The sequence below is a fragment of the Haliaeetus albicilla genome, chromosome 7, assembly GCF_947461875.1.
Source record: "Haliaeetus albicilla chromosome 7, bHalAlb1.1, whole genome shotgun sequence".
Classification (NCBI taxonomy): domain Eukaryota; kingdom Metazoa; phylum Chordata; class Aves; order Accipitriformes; family Accipitridae; genus Haliaeetus; species Haliaeetus albicilla.
The window spans coordinates 26,664,629-26,689,692 of record NC_091489.1 but is presented as its reverse complement, the minus strand read 5'-3'; the positions used below and the strand labels follow the sequence as shown (position 1 = coordinate 26,689,692).

Genomic DNA, 25,064 nt, shown 5'->3' with positions numbered 1-25,064 from the left:
GAGAGGCACAAAGACTAGCAAAAGTATCTGAAGAAAGGTTTACAGAAAGACACAAAAAGCAGATAGGCATGCAGACCTCTTTAAAAATCCCCTTTTGACCAGTTGGCCAAGACAGGAGAGGATGGGGATGTTTGTTTCTTACTTTACACTGGTAAGTGTTGAAGTATCAGTAAAAGAAGTTATACTATAGATAGATAAAGAGTAATATATGACCAGCACTAGATAAAATTCATCCAGAATTTCTAAAGGTAGTCAAGCATAAATTAGCTGAAATACACACTGTGGTGTATAACCACTTATTTAGAATTACCTTAACACCTAAGGACAGGAACATGGAAAATAAGGTTTCAGTTTCAAAACACAGTCTGGAGAGACCTTGAAGAACTATAGCCCTGTAAGTCCAACCTCTGTACCAGTGAAATTAGTAGAAACTATATTAAGAAAAAAGTTGTGAACATACAGACAAATACATTGTATTAGGGGAGAGTCAGCAGGATTTCTGTAAAGGCAAGTAATGTCTCAAAACTCTGAATTCTTTGATGTCAGCAATCATGTCAGTAATGGATATCTAGCTCTACTGATGACCATTGAAGACCTTTTTGGAAGGTCTCCCACCAAAATGTCTTGAAGAAACTGAGCTGCCACAGGATAAGAGGGAGGCTCCCCTTTCATAGATAAGTAATTAATTAAAAGGTAAGAAACAGAGTAAGAGTAAATGGTCAGTTGTCAATGGAGGTCACCAATGGATTTTATAAGTATAGCAAATCTATACTCATAAGTAGCCTGGCAAAGGAGCAAATAGTGAGGTGCCAGCATTTGCTAATAATACTAAATTATTAAGTCTAGTAAAGATAGGGCCTGCTGTGAAGAACAGCAAAAGGGCTTCACAGGACCCAGTGACATAGTGTCAAAATTGAAGATGAAGTTAAATGTAAATAAATTCAAAGTGAAGCACATGGCAGGGAGTGACTCCTAACTTCATGTATAAAATGATGGAGTCTGATCTCACCATTATTCTGGAAGAAGAATTTGGTCTTATAACTCTACAGCTATAAAATGGTCAGTTCAGTGCTCAGCACAAGTACAAAAAGAAAATTGGATGCTAGCAATTCTTAGAAAAGGAGTAGGCAACAAAACAGTGAACTTCAGCTCACCTTAATTTTATGTGTAGTTTTGGAGTCCCATAATCTGTAAAAGGATATAGTAGAACTCAAAAAGCTTTAGGAAGGGCAGCCAGGATGATTAAAGGCATGAAACGGCTTTAATGAAACGAATGACTAAATAGACTAGAACTCCTCAACCTATAGAGGAGGCAACTGAGATAGAGATCTATTAAATTGTGAGTGTTAGGAAGAAAGAGCACAGTAAATGACTGCTCACTGCTTCTTCTAATGCAAAAACTAGGGGTCATCAAGTGAAGTTAACACATGGCAGTTTCAAAATATGGTGATTCTTCACATAACATGTAATTAAAATATGAAGCTCCTTACCACAGGATGTGGTGGATGATAAAATTGTATATGAGTTGAAAGGCAAGGTTCAGGGAAGAGAAATTCACTGAGGAGTACCAACATAGAAACCACCTCTGGCTCAGCAAATCCCTGAACCACAAATTGTTGGAGACTAGGGGACTACTTAGGAAAATATCACCATATGCTTGCCCTGTTCTTATATTCTTTCCTAGGCACCTAGCTTTTGGCAAGGTATTAGGTTAGATGTACCTTCAGTCTGAGCAAGTGGTCGTTCTTATGTTTTATGTTCTTGTACATGATGCTGTGCAGAAAAACCATAAAATACTCATTAGTTTTCCATTTGCTCCCTCAAAAATGTGCCAAAATTTGTATGATCAAAGTTCCAGAGAATTTCTTGTCTGGTTCTCCTGTGGCTATTTTTGCTGTAATGGAGTTCTTATATATGGGAATTTTATGAGCATTACCACTGCATTATTTTATTATAAAGAAATACTATTGTCTATTGACAAACCTAGATAGAAAAAGTAAATACACTGTAATGGACCTGTAACTCAACAAGTGAGTCAAAATTTGGCCCTGCACCATGACTTTGTAATTAGATATTTGTATTTAGGTAGCCAGGTTTAGAAAATATTGAGCTAATATATTTCCTCTGAGAAGTCTTAGCACTAAAAAGATGCATTTTATCCAATGTCCGGCATGAGGGAGAATTGGCCCTCTACCTCATGGAAAGTCAAGGAGGAGAAGGACCTGTTCATCTTAGCTTTAATACCAAATTTTCATCTGCTGCAGTTTGAAATTGCGGAGATATCACACATATACAATAAGGATTTATTATAGAGGCAGCAACTCATGCTTAACCATAATGATGATACTGGGCCTCTGTTATAGAGCTGTCTTTAGTGTGTAGACATGCTGATATGTTTGCTCAATAAAATCCAGCTTTCAAGACATACTGTTAAGTTTACATGATCACCGGAGTGAGAGGGATAAAGCTGGAAAAGAAGAAAAGCAGAAGCAAATTAATGCAATAAAGGCTAGGATTTAACAGACAGGGTTGAGGAAAATAAATGTGAAACAACAGGTGTCACTGACTCTTATCAGCATTTTTAATTAACACCTGTTTTTAGCTCAGAGTACTTTGGAAGAGTATGTTGGAGTGTGTCTGTATTTAAAGATAAAGATAAACTGTTGAGAAGTTACTATGTAGTAAGAGGCTGGGGGAACAGAGAGGTTTGGGGGTAGGGGGAGGCTGTGTTTGCTGTGTGGGTGTTAGTTGCAGCTTAGAGAAACCTGAAGGAAAGCCACTATGATAAAATTGCAAGGTAGGGAAACATTGCTATAGCAACAAAATATATTATCTTGAAGCAAAATGAGTATGAAAAAGGAAATACAGAGTATGGGAAATTCAAAGGAAGTACACATTACAAGAAAAGACTGAATCTAGTTTAAAAAGAAATAAACCATCATAGTTTGAATTCATATAATAATAATGTATAACAGTAATAAATTGCTGTTATCCAGACTTTCATAGCACCTACTACTGAAATCTCAGAGCACTTGACAGACATGAAAGAATTATGCTACACAGTAAGAAAACGTTGCTGTTGCTCCCAACAGTCATCCTCTTCAGTGGCCCATTCTAGAGGAATGCAGGCTGACGTGATTGACCAACATCACATGGAAAGTGTGTGACATAAATGTTCATAGAATCAGGATCTTTAAACTAATATTTCTTTGGTGTAGATATAAGACAGTTCTATAGTGTTAAACTAGTGCTGTTTTATAGTTAATTTGAGCAAAGGTCAACAAATAAATGACAGCTTTCTTTATATCTAAAACTACTACTTTTTCTAGAATATTTCATACATCTATACTATTTATTACTAAATATGTATTTCAAAAGTTTAAATGATGCCTTCTTAATAAACTACTTCATTGAAAAATTAACTTGGTTCTCTTGAAAATCTGACTCAAAAATGCCTGAACAGCTTTTCTTTGAACATAGAAAGTCTGTCCTGAGAAGCAGCATGTATGTTTATCATAGAGTCATCTGAACTATTTCACACAAGAATACATTTAGGTTTCCTAGAGCAGAATATCATCCTATAAGATAGGAATCACATGGTAAGATTATTATTTTTTTTCAGGTTGGGAACATCTTCAAGATTCACAGCCAGTTACAGCCCTCAAGGGCTTTCTCTGGCCAGGGAGCCATACTGTCTGGCTCCCCTTATTAGCTTTCTCTTTCCTCTTATTTTTTTAATTTGGTTGGTTGGTTTGTTTTCTTGCTTCATACCAGAGGGTACCCTTTGATGTGAAGGGCATTCGGTTTTATGCCCAACAATCTATGAAGTTATAGGTGGACTTCCTTTAGTTCAGAGATATGTAATTTGACAGTGTATTTTAAGTAACAGAAATATTGGGTGGCTTGAGATATTTGTGCCCATTTCAAATTTTCTCTTGGTTATTCACTAACTTTTACTTGAGACCTATTTGTGTATGACCTTTGAAATGTTCCATAAGGGATTTCTTTTTAAACAAGTCACTGAGGCCCCAAATCCAGCACTTCACTTAACATGCCCATATTAGGGCCCATAGAAAATTATAGGTCATAAACCCATACATTAATGCTTTGCTAAATTTGGGCCTGAAGGGATGTATAGATTATACCTGGACAACCTTTAGAGCTTCTGCATCTAAAATACAATTTAGAAGATTATCCCCTTGACTCACATACATATGGACCTGGTGGCTGTTTCTCCATTAGCCTTTTGTGTACTCTGCAGCACTTTCTCTTCATCAGTACGAGAGTATCTTAGAAGGCAACAAGGTTGTGGATCCTCCTCAGAGGTTTATGTGTCCTGTACAAAAGATCTCATAATCTAAAAAACTAGTAGCATAATAGCAGGGGGTTGGCAAAATAATACCATTAGCATCTCAGAGGTCATAACTTACCAATGCATCCATTGATTCTTCCGTCAGTTCCCTACTAACTTACAGAATCACTGGTGAATCTCAACCGACTTTACAGAAGGTAGAAGAAATAAGCAAATGCCTGCCAGTTTTGTAAAAAGCAGCAACCAGTTAGGGTTAAATAGGATGCAGGAGGTTATCTCCATCCCAAACAGCTACAGCAAAAGTTCAGCAGAATGTGTTCTGCCAATCAAGACACACACTGCTTAACAGCAAACACAGTCTACCTTGCCTCTTGCTCAAACCATTGTTGGGAGGGAGGTGAGTATACCCTGCTGGGAGAAGGACAGTATATTGTCTGGAGCCTATTTTGGCAGGGCACATAGGGAACAGGTAGAGTTACTGCGCTGAGGCCTGTGTAGGAGGAAGCATAGGAAACTAATCAGCAGTACTCTTTGTTGCTCACAGAATATTTTCTTTTAAAAAACAGAAAGTATGGTTTAAATTTCTGATTGTAATATGTGAAACTTTTGGTATGCCTTTGCACATACATTGGTGTTGAAATAGGCTAGCTGCAGTAAACTAATACCCACCAATTAATTGATTTTTGCCAAAGGAGATCAATAGTATAGGGATAGTCTATTTTCCAGACAGTTCATTATCCAAACAAATAATAAGAGAACATGAAGTAAATTCAGAAATTTTGAGACTGAGTCCCCCAAATCATGAGATCCTGAAACACAAACCTACAGTTTGGAGAGAGCGGGAAAGAGAGGTTCTTTGGAGAGTTCCTGGTCTTCAGGCTGCATTCAGTGGTCTGATTTTCTCTGCAACTATCTTACTTAAAATAGGATGTCCTACTGAATTCATTAGGGTAAAATTGTACCAGTTTTTGGTTGACTTTTGTTTAAAGTTTTTTGATTTTTTTAATGAAATGTGAGATCTTGATGTATTTATTCCTCTCTAGGAACTCAAAGTAACGGTAGTTCAGCATTCACTATAAAATACAGGATATAAGTCTTTGACTAATACTATATTTTATATATGAACGGTTACATAGCAATCTAAGTCTTCAGAATTTACTGAAATTTTACTTTAAAATATTTACTTGAAGGTCAATAGAATTTCAGGGTTGTCATTTTACAGATGCGCTGAGGTTACACCATCTATACCTGACTTCATTACGCATCAATATTTTTCATGTGGAATATGTAAGACCTTGAGCCCTGGACAAAGGTTTTTTAAACAGGCTCTGAAGCTGTATTCTGAAATACAGCTACATGCCTAAATCAGTGGTGTTATGTTCAACAGTTGGTTGAAAACTAATCTGTCTCCATTTAAATCAACCACTTAGCAACCTAGCCACACACTTTTTACATTCTTTAACCTGATAATCTCTAATTATTCTGGCTCAGAATTCCATTGAAACAGGGTGCAGTCATTTTACAGATGTCATTCTTTACTTTAATATTGTCTAATTTAAAAGGAAAATATTTCAGATAATAACATTTTTTGAGAAAAAAAAATCATGAAAACCATTTCGGTTCCAAAAATTGCTGATATGAGAATTTACGGGAAACAGCTCCTTTTATGAATAATTATTATTATTGTGTTTAAGAAATGGGCAAGATGCCTAGAAATTGAATGAAAGAATGAGCTATTAAATTGAAATATTAAATGAAATAACTGAATTAAAAGTGATCATGTAAACCCTGCAGTAAATGTTGGGAGCTGTAGCTGATTGAACATATTTTCATGATCTGTTTTGTATGCTTAAATACAATTGCTTGATGTAAGTAAACACTTGATTGATATTCTGAATACTTTAAAATCTGCATATGCATCGCAGAATACTGAACAATTAAAACTTAATTTCAGTGTAGTTTGATTACATGTAAATTATTTCAATATTCATTTTTTCCTGTTCTGTTTGCTCAGTGCATATTTAATACTCACTTTTTGAATGCATATCACCCTTGATTGGACTGTGAGATGAGGAGGACTCTGAAATTTCTTCCATTAAAAAGGATTGCCTTATAAATATTATTTGTGCCACAGCTCTTCCCCTGCAGATTATTTTCTAAATGTTGTGTACCCTTATTGAAGACAAGGAAAAAAACTGCTGCAGCCCTTCTTTATCAGCCCAGCACAAGGAATATGCTTACATGGTCAATGGGCATGTCTAAGAAGGCTTGTTGGTTGTAACTAGTCCCTAAAGAAATGTTTCCATCTTTTCGGCAATATATTTCTCTCTTGCTTGCATGAGCTCTCTCTCCCTTCCCTTCCTCCTCCCTCCACATGATTTTTTTTCTGGTTCCTGGACTTGTTATGAGATGTTTTAATATTATGGGTAAATATTACAAATATTTTCAAGCTGACTATTTTCAGCCTGAAAAATGTATCTCTATCTTTAAGTGACTGCATTTGATTTAGGTGTTGTGTAATAAATACAGATGACAAAATTCCGCCTTTCGATATATTTGTAGAACCTCTTATAAAAACTGAAGATACTTCCTTTCCCTTCTCTGCAGCCTGCAATCCATGCACATTGTTTTGATCTACAGTATTTAAAATCACCTTATTTCTGAACATCCAACAGGAGGAAACCCTGGGCACTTGATTCTCTTTTTATTTATCCCTCTAAAAAGAATAGCCTCTCTGAAGTTAATAGATAACATTATCTTTTTTTATTACTTCCATATTTTATTTAAAAATAAAATGTTTCCTGGCATCTTTTCAGTTAAGTCACATTCTCAAAATACAAGCAGGCAGCAGGTCTGCCACTCCACCATGGAAGGCAGGTCTGGATTCTTCTCTGCCTTGGCCATTTTTGACCCACGTGACCCTTGTCATATCATTCACATTTCCCCTTTGTTTCCTTGTCCACACAGCAGATGTACTAATAACCATCTTTTAAAATTTTTATAGGATATGTAGAAAGGTTGTGTAAGTGCATATAATAACAGTATTATTTTATTATATGAGAATTTGAACTTAATATTGTATGTGCTAAACAGCTTGCAGGGAAATGTTTTCCTATCTGTCCTATATAGTTACTCGCAGTTTGAGAGTTTTAGTCTTGAAGGTCATATTTCTGTTGGCTGTCACTTTGACCAAACAAGTGGGTGAACTTCATGGTTCACAGGCAGATTTCCTTATCTCTCTTTTTCAAGAGACATATAAGTCTTGATTGCTGGAGTTATTGTGAAGCAAGCAATAAGTAACAAGGTGGAGGGAGGGGTGGGAAGACGCTCACTTCAAGACCAGTAGCCTGTCGATGCCATTTTAGAAAGCAAATATTGTACCTTGTAATTGTAGTGCAAGAACAAAAGGGAGGGTGTTTTGCTTGGGTTTTTTCGTTTGTTTTTTTGAGGAGCTGATAAACTGTAAGTGAAATGTGCTAGCAATAGCAAGAGGTCTCCCCATGACAAAACACACTTATAAAGCAGACAGCTTGAGGTCTGTCTCATGCTGTACAGAACTATCTCTAATTGTTCCTGTAGAATAAAAACACCACAACTTCCAAAGAGCCAAAGAGAGTCAAAATAACAAATATCTTCTAGTAAAGCTAGTTTAAAAAAAACCCTGGACATTCTTGACTGATTTAATACTGTTTGCCTACGTAATGCAAACTTGTCACTCTTGTTTGAAACCTCCACCTTATTTTAAAGCAATTCAATCTATAATAATTTATGAAGTATTTGTGATTGTTATTTCCAGCACTCCTGGTTTGTGAAGAGCATTTCTTGGATAGTCTTTTTCCCCCCCTTCTTTTCCCTCAGTACAGATCTGAAAATAATGAGCTAACTTCACAGTTTTATGAATAGGGGCCATAATGAGACTGAAGTATGTATGTTGATTAAAGGGGAAAAAAATGAAATCTTTGTGAAACAGCAAAGAAATGACAGCTTTAAGGACGTGTTTCCATTCTGCAGGTCAATCAAACAAAAAAATTACTTTACATTTTTTGGTTGCAGGCATTTTTGCCTTGGCTAAAGCAAATGTCATTCAAATAGTCTGTATAGTAATAACTTTGGAAAAACAAAATAATGCTGCAGACATTCTTTTAGCTAGTTGTATAGCTGGTTTCTGCTCGGTTTCCAATTTCCCCTCTAAGTACTAAGAATGTATATTTAATCCGTAATTGAAAAGAAAAATGTGCTGGAAAAAGATATACATGATAGCTATCCAAGATACACATATTTTAACATGTACTTATTTGTCTTAATTAAAGTATAGCTTCAGAAGCAGCATTACAACACAATGTATTTTAATGGAAAATCCTTCATAGAAAGCATGTTGAAAAGCTTCAGATACATAGATGTGCGTGATAAAACGGCAGTGCACTGCCTGTTCCCCAGTGATCAAGAGGTTAACCTTGATTCATCTCTTCCCCTCCCTTAAACAGGTTCTGTGAGGAGGGCTGCAAATTAGTGCTTGGGAGACACAGCAGGGAGATTAGCTTTAGGGAGGAAAGGAGTCCCCACTCCAGCTCTTAGGAACCTCACCTGGAGAGTGCATTTCCTTTTCTACTTAAGCTAACATATTATGCCTTCTTGTCACAAATGTTATTCCTTGAGGAAAAGTCCTTGCTGGCTCTATCTCACAATCTGCTGAATAATTCCAAGTGTGCAGTAGAAAAGAAGAGAGCAATAAGGCTGTAGCAAGAGGGAGGCAGAAAACCGCTTAGGCTTTGGCCAGAAACAGGAATCCCAGTACGGTACATCATATGGGACTCTGTCACCAAGGGGAAGGAGGATTCCCATGTTTCCTCTTGTTCACACTGGCCTGAGGAAGAGCTACAGCATTGCCTGCTGTTTCCTAAGATACCCTCAAGGTACAGAACTGTATAAATACTGGCATCCATATGATCCTGTCTGACAATATTCATTGGGCAAACACAAACTACATCTTTCTAACACAGAGAAATCATAATTGTTGAAATTGTTAACAGGTGAAAAGGGAGAAACTTTACCAGTAATGGGAAAAATAAAGAAATCATTCTATATGGAGTCAATCTTTTACTTCACAACTGAAATAGAATTGGGGTATTTTGTTGTTTTGCATATCTAAAAATAATCACCAAATCTTTTTTTGTAGGTATTTTTAAACAGTTTAAAATGTGCAGTAGAAGAAAATGTGGACAAATAGAATCACTTTCTCACAGTACAGAGTGATTGTCACATAGTGGTTATCTACATCTAGTGTAAGAGAGGCAATAGCCCAATGCAGAGTTTCCCATTGTGATTAGTGTTTGCCAGTGCAATGTTGTATATATTCTCAGAAAGCTTCTGGTAGATGGCTTGTTTCCTCCTGCTTCTGTGGAGTTCCTAAGGACTGCAAACAAGAGGATATATACAGCCTTCCACAGCATCTCCATCCCATGTAGGTATTTGCTGTAACTGCCAGGAGATGGTGTATGGTCTCTGGGTAGGAAGAAGGTGGCAGTCTGTGTCATTATAAATGGAAGGAGCTGTTGTTCAGCAAGCCCTCAACCCACCAAAGTAATGGTCTCAGTGTGCCATGGTACAGCCCTCCTGGGTTAACGATAAAGGTGAAGTTCCACATTCACACTGCTCCCTTCCTACTCCACTGCATCTTTAGGTAATACTCAGGTGGTGCCTTCTACAGCACATTTAGAGGTAATTTTTGCTTGTGAATTTTCTCTTTTTCCCCTTACTTTACCTCATTGACACAATCTTCGTCACCATAGGATCTTCAGAAAACTCTCAGGAGTCTGTGCTAATACTGGGCTGAGGGCTTTAGGCAGCAAAGCAGTGTCATCCCCTACCTTTTTCAGTCTCTGGGGATTCATGACTGTTTAGCATGACTAGGTTGCATTATCATCTTCAGAGAGCTGTATTGAGGGGTCTGTGAGGACAAAACTCAGTGCAAACTTCTACAAAGACCTCTGAAATCTAGTGAGATTTAGTATTAGTCTTTTCTGTAGGGGATTTTGAGGTCCTACCAATGTTATTGGGGCTAGCATTTATCTATGTTGTGGCTGGTATCTTTCAAGGGATCGATTTGTTATGATCTACAGTACCTTCAGCTCCCTTCAGGTTCAACTAGATCTGATGGGACTCAACACTGAACATAACACCTGCTGAAGTTTTTAAATGATGGAGAAGGTTAAGGGTAGTCACTGTCCTACCTCATAGTTCTGCCATCTGAGTATAAGCATATCATTTTCCCAATAAAGCTTTGGCATCACTTTTGATCAGAATTGAAGGACTTCATCTGCCCATTAACAAAATCTGATGCAGCTCTTAAATTATCTTCAGCAAGTGACATGTTTCCTTTTTCTTGCAGGTATCAGAGATTCGAAAAAGCATTTCTGCTAGCTGTTGACATAGATGCTCGGGACCTGTTTATGGTGAGTCATTTCTGGAGACAGAGGCTGTTGTCAGGATGTTAGTTGTCAGCTTTTGTACACATTAAAATGGATCTGTGTCATTTGCAGTCTCGGACACATACTGAAGCCAGAACTATTCTACCTGGTTTGCCCTTTGCCATCATGAAACGCATCAACAGGAACTGAGTATCTTTAGTCATTGACATTTTCCCTAGCATGGCCTAAAGGCTATTCTTTATTTTCCAGGAATTAATGTATATGTTTGTGAACTTTCCCCTTCTTCATCTGTCCTGATGTGGGTGAATGTCATCTCTCACTCTAATTAGCTTATACGTTTCTAATCTGTTCCTTTAAGAAGTACAACTGCTGAGTCCTGGCCATATCCTGGGGATCCTGAATGCTCTTAGTTTGTCTCATAGGGTTTTGTGAAAAGTGACAAATTATGAACGCTTCTACAAGTACTTTTAAAACAACAAAGCTCAGCAGCATCAACACAAGGGTTTTTACATTTCATGCACTCTCTGCCCCCTCCCATTTAATTAGCTACAAAAGTAAAATTAACCAGCTTTTAAAAGGTCCTCTGTGTGAGCTCTGCAGGAGGCTCTTGTTTTATAAGATCTTGCACCACAATGTCACAGTGAGGTCAGATGGACAAAGGCAATCCTGCTTTCCTAGTCTCTCAGCATGTTGCTGCTCCACAGCTGATTTCATTGTTTTCAAAGAAACAATAGGAAAGGGGCTTGTTGAAAAAAAGGCCCTTTGAACGATTCGTTTGCTTGACTCTTTTGCATAATGAAGACATTCTGTTGTTTAAATTAAGCTTTGACACTAGATGTTAATATCATTTATCCCATTAAGTCACTTGCCCTGCTAGTTCGATCTTGATATTTAAATTGTATGTTAAATTACACAATTAAATCCTGCTTTTATGGGTTATGAAAATTCCCTTCTAATTATATAAAAAGTTGTGTGAACCTTTTGATGTTTTTTTCACGGCTCTAATCATCTGGCTTGTTCCATCTAATTAGAAAGATGTGAATACGGCGATAAACTTTTCTAAGTATGCATCAAAAGAATGTTATGGAAATGTCAGACTTTTAGGAAATTCATTACATGTTTTATGTTTACTCTCCTTGATTTTTCCTCTTTTTAGCTCATCTTTTTCCTTTTCTCTTTTTATTGAATATAACTTCTTCAATACAAATTCTATACCTAATCAAGCTAAGCACTGCTGCAGCCCCATACAAGATTGAGACTGTAACATGTCCGCGGCAGGTTACAGCTTTTTGTCAGGGGCTCTCCCACCATACAGATAGTAAATTCTCCCTGAGTAATTTCAGCCATTCTGGAAGAACAAATGACCCAGCATTTGGCCTGCCATCTCAAGGGCCCTCTCTCATTTGGCTGAAAGCATTTCCTACATGATCTTTTCTCTTTCCTTCCCTTTGCTGACCACAGGACTGAGGGACCACCTCTGTCCCAGGGTGGGGAACACCAGTGTTAGGTCAAGAGATGGGTGCAAAGCTGCTAACAAGAGGGAGGGACTGTCAGTACCTGGCTCCACAAGCGGTAATGTCCTTCTCTCAACAAAAAGTTTCTCCAACGTTCTTCAAGAGGAGTTTCAATGTTCACAGAGAAATTAGCTCCATCCTTTCCCTTTTTGTTTTCTGTCTCCTCTCTCAACACCTACTCTCCATTTCCCACCTCACCAATGCTTTTAAACATAGATACATATTTCCACATAGTTCCTCCCAGCTTACATTAGTGTGAGATCAAAACCAGTCCTATGTCGTCCTCATTCTGCTTGCATTACCTTTGAGATTCCACAGTTTCCCCTAAATTATACAATGAGCAGCACACACACCTGCCTTTTCAAGTCCCCTATTCACTCGCTGCCTCCTCTGGGGAAATGTCCTTCTACTAATTCATCTCCTAAGTAAGGTACTAATGAACAAACTTTACAATAAGCTAATAATGGCACTGCTACAAGACTACTAAGTACAGGACTCAAGAAGTTTAAAGTTGCATAGGTCATAAAAAGTATTTATTTGTGCCACAGTAATTTCTAGGGAATTGGGCTTCATTGCATTCAATACTGTGTGAAAATTAGATAACCTGTTCCCTGAAAGCTTACAGTCCTTCTAGGTATTAGTATAACAATACTATTGCTAAGCAAAGTTTATGCATCCTTCACTTCTGCGTAACACTGAATAATTTGTATATATTGTTTATATAGGTCAAAATGCAATAAATAACATACAACTTGTCTTTACCTATATTTAAAGCATTTATAATTATGTGCAGTATGAATAACTAATATATAGGTCAATTATTTGTACTGTTGTTTTACAGACCAACCAAATCAATTTATAAAGCCTCAGATGTCTCTAGGAGTCACACCACCTTATTCTGAGTTAATTTAATGGGATTTCAAGAAGAAATATTAGACTAAAGAAATATACCTGATGACATAAGCAAAATGAGAAAGAAAAGATCTATTTATTAAAGGGGAACAGAGAAGGAACAAAAAAGGAAAGGACAGAAAGGAGCAGGTATAACAGAGGCTGAGGAGGATCCAAACGTTGAATACCCATCTTCTGAGACTTCTAAGGAAATGTCCTATGTCTTGGAGAATTTATCCTCAGCATCTCTTTCACCAAACAGGGCTCTGCAGCATTCCTGTTACTTGTTTTGAGATTGCAAAGAAGTTTGAGAGAATGCTATCTGAGGGCTAATTTCTTTCATAGAAGTAAAAAAGAAAAAAAAAAAAGGCTTAAAAGTTAGTCCTATAGCTATAGCGTCACTAGTATGATGCCATAACAAGACACACATACACTGCTGTGTCTCTCCATAAGCTTTACCCTCACGTCACATCTAAGTCCATCAATTATTATCATCTCCTACAAAGTTCAATAAAAAATAAAACTGAAAAGGACATAATATCGTGAACAACAGCTACATTTATTGGACAGTGACTGATCCAATCTGTGACAGAAAAGATCAAGCAATAGAAGGGTTGTTAGCTTGAAATCCTTTTGTAGTATGCTCCAGGTCTCAGCTGCTGAAAATTCAAAAGGCCATCCCACGTACCAAAGGTAGCAAAAAATGCAAGGAAAAGACACTTTAATAAAACTGTCAGATCTTGGGTGATACACTGATGAGGAAAGTGCATGTTTCGAAGAAACGTTGGAATTTTGCCCAGAAATATCCTATAGACAAATGCACATCAGTGTTTCAAATGACTTCTGCTCACTGAGGGCCAGCTCTGTGAGTCACAAAGATGAGGGTAAAAAGGAAGTAGTCCAAAAAGTAATCAAACTGTTAAATGATAAAATACAGCCCTTTCAGCAAACTCCTGATGAGCAGCTGGAAATTGTTTTTATTGTCACCATTGTTTTTGAGAGGGGTGTGATCTTTGGACTGATAAATTCTTAGATAATTGTGTGAAAAAATCTGTAATGAATACTCAGCTAATTTAATTTTTTTTTTCTGTCATTCTTTAAGGCACCCTGTAATCCAGTGTTTCTTCTTTCCCTTTTATTTATTTTCTACTTTTATTCTACTCAGACAGTTATAAATTCTTAGAAAAATCCAATTTTGCGAGCTTATTTGAATGAGGAACACCTAAATTTGATCTGAAATTGTGTAATTAGGAGTTTTTATATCTGTAATCTTTTCTTTCTAAAGCTTGTTTAGAGATAGAGACAAGAGCTACTTTTTTTTTTTTAATTCTTTATGACAGCAACTTGAGGATCCACAAAGCAAGCCACTTACCAGCCTACTGCTATATCTTTATTTCTTACAAGGCCCCTGTTAGTTAGTGATGGATATGTAGCATCTTTACATTTCTTTACCCAAAACAGAAAACATGGGCAAAACTGAGATCTGAAAGTAACAGATGTTTTGATACACACAGCATGCACAACCTCTTAACTGAAAGAACTTTGTCATTTTCTGCAGTTGTTTCTATTCCCTCCCCAAGTTTATTATTTAAAATTGCATTGAAGTATACAATACTTAGCTTAAACTACAAAAAGACTGTCATTAAGCATAGTCAGAATGTATTTTAAGTTAGTGAACACAATCTGCCTATACATTCAAATCTGTGTAAGTTCAGACTTGTTCAAGAGCCCTTAGGTTTTCTATTGTTATCTAAATAAGCTGACAATATCTACTGTTTAATCTTCATAGAAATCATACCTTGCTACTCAGGCCCTTTTCTCCTGACAACCCTGTTAGACCTACAAAGAGAGGAAGTACAGAGTTCGCAACAAGTTCGCAACTCATTACTTTGCTCCTAGACACTTGCCGTTTTTTAAGTCACACCTGTGTTTGTAATTAGAAAATGTTGCCGTCTCCTGCAGACTTTTGGGATCCTGCAAGTCAGTACCAGGTTTTCCTGCGTAATCAGTCTCAGTTTCCCTAACATTCTCATTTTGCTTCTTATTTTTGTTTCAATTGTTTTATTATTATTATTAAATGAGGGGATAATAAAAGCAGCATCTTTTTCTCCTAACACTATTACTGTCTACTTTTTTCATCTAGTTTCTCTTTCTAGCGTAGGGTCACTTTTTCCTGTAAGAATTTCTGTCATATTGATGAAGGTGGCATTAAACCCTCACTGAGAAAGACAGTTTCACCTGAAATTTTCTGCATTAGTGAGAATGTAGTTGCTTTTACGCTATGCAGAGGTCAGTATTTCCAGCAAATACTCCTTTTCCCTTTAAATTCCTGCATGCAGATAGATTGCAGAACAATGGCCAGGAATGACTCACATGTTTGGATACCAAATGGCACCTTCAGGAAATAAAAGTGGTGAAAAAAAACTTTTGCCAACTGCACTTGGGCTTCCCTCACTTCATATGTCTCAGTTCATGCACAGGGCATCTTGTGGCCGTGATGCCAAAGGCGAAGGGGGTTAATTGTCTCTTTATTAATGGTCAAGGATGAAATTTTACTTCAAGGGCCAAAACCAAGGGCAGTGAGACTGTAATTTGTCAGCAGGAACATGTTCTCCCACAAATTGTGCTGTATGTATTACAGGTGGGTTTCATCTCAAAGGTTGACACACAGTAAAAAGCCTTGCAATTCAGCATGTAATGATATGCCCTTGCTGCAGCCCTCTGATTTTTAACCCTAGATTAAGGACTCGATCCAGAGTATTGGCAACTATTCATGCTAGACAACAACATTTTTGGAAAGCCCCTTGTGGTCCAAGAGTGACTCAGGAATCATGTCACCTGTGTGGATGTTAAAGCCATTGAGCAACCATTGTTTCTCTTATTACCTCCAATATCAGCTCAAGGAGGACTACCATCACCTTACTCAAAGAACAGTAAGTGTGACCTCCAAGCAAAAATTCATCCCAAAAGAGCTTTGCCCCAAAACTCATGGGTTAAGGTGGAAACCTTAACACACTTCAAATAGGGGCTGTCAGCCAGAAGAGTTCCGGTACTTCAGATCTGGTTTACTCAGAGCCACCTCCTATCAACCCTCTTTTAATTCATGTTGCACCAACAGAAGTTACCTTAAAAGCAGACAGATTGGTTTCTTTCATACACTGAGTCAATAGCTTCACTTTTATAAGTGCATGATTGGTCAGTGTTTTATTCATTGCTGTATTCAACAGCACAAGTAAGATAATAAATTTGCATTGGGAGGGAATTAAAATGTAATGGTAGGTTCATCAGTTCCATCTGTGTTTGTGATCTAAATAATAAAAGAACCTCTTTCTTTCAAAATCCCTTTTGTTACTCCTATAAGATTCATTTTAGATTAATCTTTTTTTTTTGTCTTTTATTTCCAAAGGACATCCATTACCTTGCGCTAGATAAGGGTGAATTGGCACTAGCTGAAGTAGCAAAGAAAAAGGCTAATGACATTGATGCAGAATCAATAACTACTAGAATTGGTAAGAATTAATGGTGTTTAAAAAGCTGTTTTTGTTTTAATCAATACTTGTCCTGTACAACATGGTGTTATATTTGTAAGGGGGGTTATTGTTTCAATTACATTGTTTTCTTTCAAACCAAGACAGTATTTTTATTCATAATTAGAGAGAGAGGCTTATAAAAATAACATAGCTTTGCCTTTCAGTACCCATGTGAGGATTGTGTCAATGCAATAGCTATGAAGCAAAAAAGATTTATACTATGGCTATATAGAAAAGTTCAGGCTGTACAAACTGAGCTGAGTGCAAGAGGTAAGGGACTGAATTGGAAAATCTTTGTTCATACCAGCTTTAAAGGCCACGTATGGCAGTCTCATTCACCTCTAAATATTTGCTCATGCACTCTGTGCCAATAACTGGAGTCACATCATGAATGCTTTGGCAGCATTTGGATGAAACATTTACCGGTGTGAACACAGGCTCCAATCCTTGCTTTAAAGTAACAACTTTGCATGCAGTGGGATTCTTGCCATTCCATAAGGAATCTTGATGCAAAAATTGCAGGGTTAGACTAATAGCTCAAACACAGACAACTTTTTGGGCAGGGAAACTCATAATTCATTCACTTTTTCCTTGTATTTCCTCTGAATTGTCATGAAGAGATGTATGCAAATATGTAGACCATTCTGATTTCAGGCTTATAGCATGAACCAAGCAGAAGGGGTCTAAGTCTAGGTAGCTGACCTCCAACAGTGAGAAAGCAGACAAAGGGGGAAAAAAGAACACAAAATTATTGCATAAAATATGCACAGTGCTGTTTTTCTTATTCTACTGCATCCTTGAATATTAGAGGAAATCATTGAGCTTTTGTCCTTGTCCCATGCCAAGATGTAGAATGTGATAAACTCAGAAGGAGTCGCAAAACCTTTGAGCTCTTGGGTAACATAGGATTCTTTTAGAACTCGACAGCTCAGTGTCTACTCAAACATACAAGCAAATGCCATTCAAATATATAGAAATACAGAGAGGCATTATGTGCATTTACATGGCTATTTCTATATGTTGTATAAATCCATGACTTTCAAGCCTATGCGATACAGTATCACCTCCTTCCCTCTCCAGCAGAGTAGAAATCAAGCATTGCCTGTCCGGAACTCTTTTGTTCAGGGTCTTTCATTTTCAAGCTTAAGTCACTAAGAGCATTTTTTACACCACAACAGGGCCTTTGGGCAAGCCCTTTCACCACTAGAATTGCCAAAAACGACACTTGGTTAGGTCATCTGTTACTGGGCACACTTTAAAATGTACAGTTACATCTCCCTTGCTTTCTCTTCTCTTACTTCTTAGGTAGTTTTCCTTTGCACTTAATATAGCTAAGATACGTAAGACTTTTATCTGATCATCATCTATTCTCTTACACTTAATCCAGAAAATTTAAGCCTTAATCTGTGTCTTCATTTAATTCCTTGCAAACTAACGCTATTACTAGATTTCTGAAGTTAGGCTATTTTTAAGTTTACTGAGAGCCTTATATAGTATTATAGACATATACACCGAGAGAGAGAGGGAAGAAACCTGAGGTGATCACAAATGTCTTACTTGCATATCAGATGTAATACATGTGTTACTACAGTTCAGTGATAAATGTGCAGGCACACAGTCTTCCCCTCCTTCAGAGCACTCCTACAGTTACCTCTGTAATGCCCCATAAGCATAAATTATTAAAGTCATTTTATATGATAAGTCTTTAAACTGTTCTCATTTGCTGAATAATTAACTATCAGAATGATTTAAAATACTTCTCAATGCCCCGGGACAAACTGTCACTAAGATTCAGCCTATAAAGAGTAATGAATTTGCATCCAATTCATATTATATGAAAATAAACAGGAATCTCCGTGAGTTTTTTTCACTGCAGATTGGATCTCACCTTAAACATGTGAACTCTCAGCCACAGGTTTTGTTTTACTGTACTTTATTTCAACGTCCTTTCTTGATGATGTTTTTATTTCATAAACTGTTGTTAGCAAAAAAGGTGTCATGGCATGAACTTTGTGGACCCAGTGAAAACAGAAGTTAACAAGTGCTTTATATGTAAATTACTGTATTTATCTAACATTTTGAGGGGGGGAGAAAAACTCATGCCAGAGCCAGAAGCTTTGAAATGCAGTTTCAAACAAGTCTCTGTCCCATGACCATCTTCTAAGCCCAGTCCTCTTCATCTCGTCCCTGCTTTCTGGGGCTTTCAGCCACTCAGTTCACCAATGGTCACACTTCCCAGATCAAACCCCAAACTTATTGAGCACCCGCTTCAGGCTTCTACAAGAAGGCAGCAACCTAGGCAAACAGAGGAAACAAGGTGCAATCAGTGCTACTGATCCCAAGTTATGCTGAAAACCTCCCTAGATAATATCTGGCCTCTCTACAGCATATTTCATATATATATTACAGTATAATATTTGGTCCTAAATAGTACAAATGTGAACCATTCTCATACATAAACATCTGATGATATTTCCTGAGCTAGCCCATCCCCAAAACTCAGCTCAACACTACTTGAAAATAACATGTGTCAGTGCTCCTGGCTGATTCCCAAGCCCTTGAGAGTGCTCCATCTTGCCCCAGATATACTTAATTTGTCAAGATATTTCTGTGTACAGGGCTCACTTCAAATATAATATATTTCGAACTCAGACTTTTGGAAAAGTTTCAAGCTCCTACAAATAATGTAGAATGACAATATAATTCAGCTGAAATTTATAGATGTCATCCAGAGTTCTATAATCATTGGTATATTCCTCTATATCAAGATTTGTGTCAAGATAAAACTAAAAATAGATTGATTATTTTAAAATTTTCTGAATTTTAGCACTTCATAGTTTTTCACATGATTGCAGTTTACTATACACCGTTTCGAAGAAGCTACCCTCAAAGCTAAGAATGTCTGGGTGCATGTGATAAAAACACCTGCAGACCTTCAGAGCATAGTAGTTTGGTGAGAATATTGTTGAGCAAGATCAAGTGTCAAGTGAGCTTGCTGCTATTCCCTGCTATGGTTTTGGCAGAATCAAATACTTTGTTCAACTGATTAAAATCTTCTAAAGAAAATTATTCTCATAAGATTTTATGTTTGACAGCCTGTGAAAATGCATCTTGAGGTATGAGAAGATTGAAGTAATGGTACTGTACGTCTCAGAGACTGCATTAGCTGTCTCCTCTTTCCCCACTTCCATTTGATCAGCAGACCAGTGGCCATAGATACTGTAGTTTCCTCTGCCAGAGATTTTCTGTTGAATTTTTTCTGTAGTAGATCTATGGGTTCCTTTACAAGGTCAGGGAGTTCTCATTTAGCCTTGCCTAAAATATATGCTGTGCACCTCATTTCACTTGATTAAAACAGAGAGGACTTTCTTCAATATTGACAATATTTGTAGGTTACTAATAAATTCTCTTTATGGGTGTAACCTCGCATATATGCTTGTGGAACAATATTGTCTGTGGTGGAAGAGTACGTCTGTTCAGTGCTGTAAACTGTAGGTTGCTAATGTAGAACTTGAGTTGCAAAGAATTGACATGGCACAACCTGTTAAGAAATGCCATAACTAATAAAGATCACAGAGGTGAAGAACTCAGGCTTTCAGACATCATTGCTCAATGAATAACCAACGAAGGGCATATGTAGTCAGTGTCAGAAAGTTTCCCAAGGCCAACTTCCAACAAATTACATTAGGGCCTAGCAAGATGATTTTAACCTTCAAATCAATAGCTTTCACCCAAAAGGGATTCATGTTGTGACAAGACAGATAACTGCTGCATAGTTGAAAGGCAAATTGGGAAACCTTGTATTTGTACTTAGAATTAAATTCAGGAAATTAGTAACACTAATGTTTAGGCAACATTTCTAACAGAGGTATCTTAATAAAAACACTGATGTTGAGATAATTGCATTGTTCTGAAATGCTAGATGGGTCTGACTAAGAGTTTGGTGGTTCAGTAATGTCTCATGAAAGCGTTTGAGGTTTTTCGACTTAAAATAGAATTTTATAACATTTCTGGAAATATTCCATAATGTTTGCAAGTGAGATAGGAAATCTTATCAGTTCTCACAGAGACTGAGGTCTAATTTCCCACACTGTTCATGAAATGACATTCAAATTGTAGGGGCCCTAAATGTTTCACCTTACTGGCAAGGAATGTCACCAGTTTGAACCTTAAGTGGAGAATTTATTCATTTCTTCTTAGTTCTGTGATAGTATTTTATATTGAATGGCTTACATATTCTTTGTGATAATTAATAATGACACATGCTATAGTGTCTTGTCTTCCATACAGTGTGTCTGAGATACCAGTCTGGTCTTGCATACACTCTGCAATCTCCAAATCACTTGTAATTTACTCAGATCTTCCCCTATTCCTGACAATCCTGGTGAGCCTGCTTGCACTTCAAGACCATGTTTAGAATTGTCCCCCTGTTTTTGTAACCTTCTCTGGCCCTGCATTAGCCTAGTTGATAACATTTGTTCCTCTTCTGATCCACAATGACTTTTTTCATCTATCAAGCAGTAGTCCTTACCCTCATGTGTCCTCTCTGATGCTGATGACAAAGCCTTCTTCATTTCCTGCTCTTCCTTGGCACATGCATCTTTCTCTTGCTATCAAGTTTCAAGTTAACTGAGAATCCTAGTCTTTTATTTCATGGCATGATTTTTATTTCATGGCATGATTTTTATTTCACTGTGTAACATGTTTATGGCATGCTTAAAAGGTATTATCTGATACACAGATGAACTGTGGTCTGGAAAGACTCAGGTGACACCTGTTTATGCTACAGTTTTTTGGAGCTCTGCTCCCTTCAGTGTAAGTGTTAGATCTCCTATTTATTTATTTACATTTTCAGTTTAAGTCAATCAAAACGTCTGGAATCAAATCCTTTGCTTTTATTTTTCTAATAATGTGACTTTTTCCCCAGAGAGCCAGAAAAACATTTTTAATGAAAAATGTTGTTCAAGTATGATTGGCAGTTAACCTATGGCAAGAAATTAGTTTCCACAAGCACTTTTTAAATTTTGTGCCACACAAGATGAGTGTCTTTGAAGATCCATAGTAATTTGAAATGATTTAACTATGCTCATGTATACACTGTCTTGCACATATCAAACCACACACAACATTTGATACAGAGAGCACTAAACACAGTGAAAAGATTTCCACCATCCTCAGTGGGCTTTGGATGGGGATTTTAGCAAGTAACAAACTCATGTGTAGGCCTGGCATTACCAGAATTCATGCCCTCTACAAAAAAAAAAATGACAAACAGCCTGGTCTGGAAGGATGCTCTACTTGATGTAGACTGCTTGAGTCCCCTGGTTTCAAGAGGAGCTAGTGGCACCAAGTGCTCATGGCATGGAAGCCTATTGCAGTGGTAGTTCTGAATTCATGGCCTGGCATACCTGCCTCATTGGGAATGTAACGATATGTTCCTGGATAACTAAGTGGATCTGCTGAATCTTCTTTATTCTGATGTTTACCTTTTTGTTAATTACATTTTTAATTTTCCAAGTAGTAGTGAGGATTTTACTCTGTTGAGAGGTTCCAGGCACTAATTGCTCCCCAGCTTGTGTTCTTTTTGAGAAGTGGAGTCATTTGTTTCACTTAAGGTCTACAGTAATGCCAAACTATTTTTGGCTCCACCTCATCTCACCTCTCCGCTTGCTTGTGTCATGATGTCAGTTTTGATCTATACCTTCTCACTGCTAGACAGCTTTGCCTAAAGACATAATCCTCAGCCCCTAATAATTGTAAGTACATCAAAGGCTAGCTGGTTTGCTTAGCTGCAGAGGTCTACACAAAGATCTGTGTATCATCACTTGAAAGAGATTTATAGTTTTGTGTCAAGCTTTAGAATAATCATGGCATTCCATTTTTTTCCCTTCCTTATCGTGACATATTCTTGCCCACTACAGAACCTGATTAAAAAACACCACTATATGCCTGAAATGAAGACACTGTTCTCCTTAATATTTTAATTTTAATGATCCTCATATTTTGTAATATCTGTCAGCAGTAAAATTATGCCCTACTTAATATGAAAAAGTCTTACCAAGAAGTAATAGATTAACCATTTTTTGCCTTCATTTTAAATGATGTGTTGACTAGAAAAAAAAGAAAAATCAGTAACTGGAAGAGCCAGCTTCAGGGAGTTAAATTTTTTGTATCTATAGCCACATACTATGTCTGGTTTATAAACAAAAAAATTACAGTATTTCCAAATTCTAGAAATTGAAAGGAGTTGTCTGTGTCTGACCCATATTTATTCTACTAATAATTAGGTTATTGCAACGTATGTGAGGCCTCTCATCTCACATCTTTTCAGTATATTTCCATCTTATCCCTATAACCTCCAGCAAAGTTGATGCACATAAACAAGAGAGAATGAATGACACTAATTACTGAGTAACCAACTTATTTTCCATGGCAACATATCAAGAAGTAAGTTACAAAAGTGAAAACAATTCACAGAGATATTCCTTGGGTGAGGATGTTACATGATAGAGATAGTTCAGCGTAAAAGATCGCAAAGGGATGCCCATGGCATGGCATTGAAGTAAAGAGAAGCAAGTCAGTACTCAAGTATCCATTGACATTATAGCTAGGAATTTAAGTAGGAATTTGACTTCTCAGCACTGACTCCACAGACAGAAATCAATTTAAATAAAAAGCACACATAGTTAAAATAACTGTTGAAACAAACTATCAAAGAAATTGATGCATGGAAAGTGTCTTTGCGCGGAGACTAAATGAGTACCTTTCTGGGAAATAGGTTTTAACCAAATACAATTTATGCATTAGTCAAACACAAGTTTTTCTGGCTCAGTGTAGGATACCTGGATGAAATTTAATGGCCTCTAATTCACTGTAGGTCAAACTAGATGATTTACACTATATCATTACAGTATAATATTCATATGTTCTGGATTCCAGTCTTGCCTACAGCTCTGTGAAAAAGCCCCTGGTAAATCTCCCATTAGCTTCAAAAGGCCCACATGTAGGCTAAAAGACTGCAGTTAAAAGCCACATAATGTATATTCACACATCTCATAGTATGCACGTGTGTGTGTACGCAAGTGGGTGTTATATTTACACATACACAGCCAAAATCTGGCCAGTCATAAAAATAGCTCCAAATCTGAAAACATGCGCTAGATTAATTACTACGTATTTATGTTTTGCTTCATGACATCAGCAGCCACAGAATCCGTTGCTGCTTTTTTTCTGAAAGGACAAGAAATAATCACAGCAGGAGGTGCTTTCATAATTGCCATAGCTGGCTGAGAGCTGCGTATCTGTATGTTCAGAGTGTGTCAGAGGCATGTTTGTCTCACACACCCTAGAGCCGTCCTTGAGCCTCTAGTTTTCCAATAGGGATTTCACCAGCTGCATTTCTATGCACCAAAAAGAGTTGGCAAACGCATATTTGCGTGGCAGTTGGTATGTGTTTTGTCGTGTTTGTTCTGCGTAGCATAATGTGATGTGACAGGCTGCAATTCATCACATCAGTGGCATGACAGCAGAGGAATTGGAAAAGAGGAATAAGGGTGGGCTGATGTGAGGTGTCAATTTAACATTCAATTGTAATATTCCAACATTAAGTCTTTTTATAATGGGCTACTGAAGAATTATCACCAAATATTCCCCATGTGGGTGAGTTTTAAAGGTAGTGATCAGATATAGCATACTCGACATCAAGAGAAGTCTGTAGATTCCTGTGCTCAGAAGGACCAACTCTTGTAAATGTGAGAATCTTTGCACATCTGATTTCTGATCAAACAAACAAACAAAAACGTTGAATGACTATTTATTTATTGCCTCCTCTTTCACTATACTCCCCAGCCATACCACAGGCCCTTAAGTGGGGATACCATGGAATTGCCCTCAGCAAAATCAGAGTCTGAGGCTGTTTTCCTCCAAAGGCTCCTGCACAAGAGACTGCTTGACAGTTCACCCCTGAAAAACTCCCGCAACAAAAGTGAAGGTGTTTGATGACCTGATGTTAGTTCTTGTTGAATGCTTTCAGCCTAACAAAAACAAGTTCCCTGTTAAAATCCTGTCTCAGGGCTGGTGACATTCTAATCGGAATATCACTGGTGAAAGCCATAGGGAAAAGCTCAGCAGGGCCCAAGAGTAGGCTTTGCAACCATTGCTGTTGTCAGCCTTGCACTTTCTAAAGTGCCAAACTTGGCCAGAAGAAGAAAAGAAATGGGCTGTTTAAGAAAAAGCGTTGGTGAAAAACTGATCAACAGTGCCTAATACAAGGCAGTAAGTACATCCAGAATTAATGACTTTTTTTTTTCCCTCAACATACACTCTGTATTTCATTTCAGCTATTTGAAATATCTTTTCCCTAAATATCCTTCCTGTTGGTTAGTCTGCA

General features: G+C 37.3%; 1 protein-coding gene across 4 annotated transcripts in view; it reads left to right on the top strand.

Annotated features, from left to right (window-relative positions):
• Positions 1–25,064, top strand: part of WDPCP (WD repeat containing planar cell polarity effector) — a 159,825-nt gene that overhangs the window by 99,507 nt on the left and 35,254 nt on the right. For all 4 annotated transcript variants that reach the window (XR_011325437.1, XM_069787458.1, XM_069787456.1 and 1 more), the window contains exons 14-15: positions 10,701–10,764; positions 16,552–16,654. Coding sequence is in view for 3 of the 4 variants with exons in the window: in XM_069787458.1 (XP_069643559.1) it covers positions 10,701–10,764; positions 16,552–16,654 (167 nt within the window). In the remaining variant the exon portion in view is untranslated. The remainder of the gene's footprint in view (positions 1–10,700; positions 10,765–16,551; positions 16,655–25,064) is intronic.